The sequence below is a fragment of the Merops nubicus genome, unplaced genomic scaffold (assembly GCF_000691845.1).
Source record: "Merops nubicus isolate BGI_N331 unplaced genomic scaffold, ASM69184v1 scaffold486, whole genome shotgun sequence".
Lineage (NCBI taxonomy): Eukaryota > Metazoa > Chordata > Aves > Coraciiformes > Meropidae > Merops > Merops nubicus.
This window is the reverse complement of record NW_008616687.1, coordinates 2,424-4,765: the sequence shown is the minus strand read 5'-3', so window position 1 is coordinate 4,765 and position 2,342 is coordinate 2,424. Positions and strand designations below refer to the sequence as shown.

Here is a 2,342-nt window from a genome sequence, read left to right as displayed (position 1 = left end):
GACTGGTAGTGCCTATTTATTTCCATGAAGCATAAAGTAAAAAGCATGCTTACATTTTTACAATTAAAAATTCTTAATTGAGTAGATGAATTTCACACAATTGAATTCTAGAAACCCAGAAACAAATAATCTGAACTTTTATAGTGACTTAAGTGATGGTGTAACATATTGCTATGAACTTAAGCCTGTCTGGTTAGGTTTCATTGTATTAATTTATTACAGGTGGATAACGCTTATCTTTCCCCTACAGGATGGGTGGGAGGAATGAAACTCGTGTCATGTATTTCATTCTCCTGGGTTTTCCCACCAATGCTGAACTGCAGCTGCTCCTCTTCTGTGTTTTACTTCTAGCCTATTTATTAACTGTGTTGGAAAACTTCCTTATCATTCTCCTCATCAGAACTAACCACAGTCTGCAAAAACCCATGTATTTCTTCCTAGGAAATCTGTCTTTCTTAGAGATCTGGTATGTTTCTGCCATTGAGCCGAAGATGATCATAGATTCCCTCTCTCAAGACAAACATATCTCATTCCAGGGGTGCATGACACAGCTGTATTTCTTTGTGACTTTTGTTTGTACTGAATATATTCTGTTAGCTGTCATGGCCTATGACCGTTTCTTGGCCATATGCAAACCTCTTCGATATTCACTCGTCATGAATCCCCAGTTCTGTGCTCAGCTGACAGCTGGCTGTTGGATGTGTGGTTTGACCACTTCTTCCATCAAGCTGAGCTTTATAGCCCAGCTCTCATTCTGTGATGTATACAAAATTAATCACTATTTTTGTGATATTTCACCCCTACTGAATATCTCCTGCAGCAATTCCTCTTTGGCTGAGCTAGTGGACTTCATCTTGGCTCTGCTGGTCATCATGGTGCCTCTGTGTACTGTGGTCATCTCCTATATTTTCATCATGTTCACCGTGTTGAAGATCCCTTCTTCTCAGGGGAGGAGAAAGGCCTTTTCCACCTGCAGCTCCCACTTGACAGTAGTGATATTGTTCTACTCCACCACTCTTTTCACTTACACCCACCCTAAGGTCATGTATACCTACAGTGCTAACAAGCTGGTATCAGTCTTGTACACAGTAGTTGTGCCACTTCTCAATCCTCTCATCTATTGTCTTAGAAACAAAGAAGTCAGGTTTGCCCTGAGGAAGAGCTTTACTTCCACAAGACACATCTAAGAAATCAACTAAAGGCTTCTGGAGAAGGTGCTTTCCTCATGAAGATCAACTGGCAGTACTGATGAACTAAAGTCAGAAGGTCCAGAACTTAATCCACACTGAAGTGAAACTCTCCTGTTCACACATCCTGTAACCTTACTGAGGTCTGGTCAGTAACCAGAGCTCGATAAATCTAAGCTGGATCTCTGTATATACTGTGGTTTAGGGCTTTTTTTTGCTTGCTTTCCCCCATGTTCTATGTTGCGCATCTTTTTTAAAAGTATTCAACTGAATGAGTGCTCCTCTTTTAAAGAGAAGGTCTGGCAATGGTAGAAACTGAACCCCAGATTTTGTTTGCCCTTGATAGATTACTATGTCCAGAAAACACTGGGTGGGATACTGGAAGGCATGTAAAATGTAAAATGCAACTATCTCCATCTGATGTATTTATTCTGAGATTCTGCTACTGTCCCTGGAAAGAAATAGGAAACGGAAAATAATGAATAATCTTAACTTTCTTAGATACCTGATTTAGGATAAAATGAAACATCCTCTGAAGGAATCAACTTGTCTAATGTAGCAACAGAGGGAGTAGCTCACGCTGTGGCATAGCTACAGTGTCACTTGGACTTAGTTTGGTTCACACCAGGAGTCCGGTACCTGGGCATACCAAACAATTCACTCCAAGGAGAGATTCAGACACAACAGACAGGATAGATCACTTCAGTGTTTCCTGCAGGCTGCATGAGCCTTGGATCCTGTATTCCAACAGGAGTCATGACCTTAAGCTCTGACACAGAGGCTACAGACCAAGTCTTCCCATCGAATATGAAGGAGTCTAGAGACCCAGCTGATACAGCTGAGTTAAACACTGATTATCTGTGAGAAAATCTGGTTATTAGTTAGAAGTGTCTCCAGGTGAAAAGGTACCTCTAAAAAATCTATTCCATGCTCAGAATAACACAGTGATTCAAAATGTTTAATAATCTGTAACAAACAAGTAATAACTAAAAAAGATTAAAAGCCTTCCAGCAGAAAACATATCTATATGATCATGCTAGATGTGGATTTGGGTTCATAATTTAGACCACAGATTCTGATATTCTATGCTCTGTGCTAGCAGACTGCCTTTTCAGATTTTGCAGTTAATGAAACGTCTGTCTTTCCAAGGAGGAA

At 40.3% G+C, this 2,342-nt stretch overlaps 1 protein-coding gene across 1 annotated transcript; it reads left to right on the top strand.

The window, feature by feature from the left end:
- The first annotated feature begins 251 nt into the window (after positions 1-251).
- Positions 252-1,187, top strand: LOC103775432 (olfactory receptor 6Y1-like). The gene has a single exon (XM_008942885.1). It carries the CDS (start codon positions 252-254, stop codon positions 1,185-1,187), a length of 936 nt encoding a protein of 311 aa, XP_008941133.1.
- Positions 1,188-2,342: the final 1,155 nt, after the last annotated feature.

What these genes read in the sequence shown, in the direction of transcription:
- LOC103775432 (XM_008942885.1), top strand. Translation starts at nt 252, where the DNA reads ATGGGTGGGAGGAATGAAACTCGTGTCATGTATTTCATTCTCCTGGGT.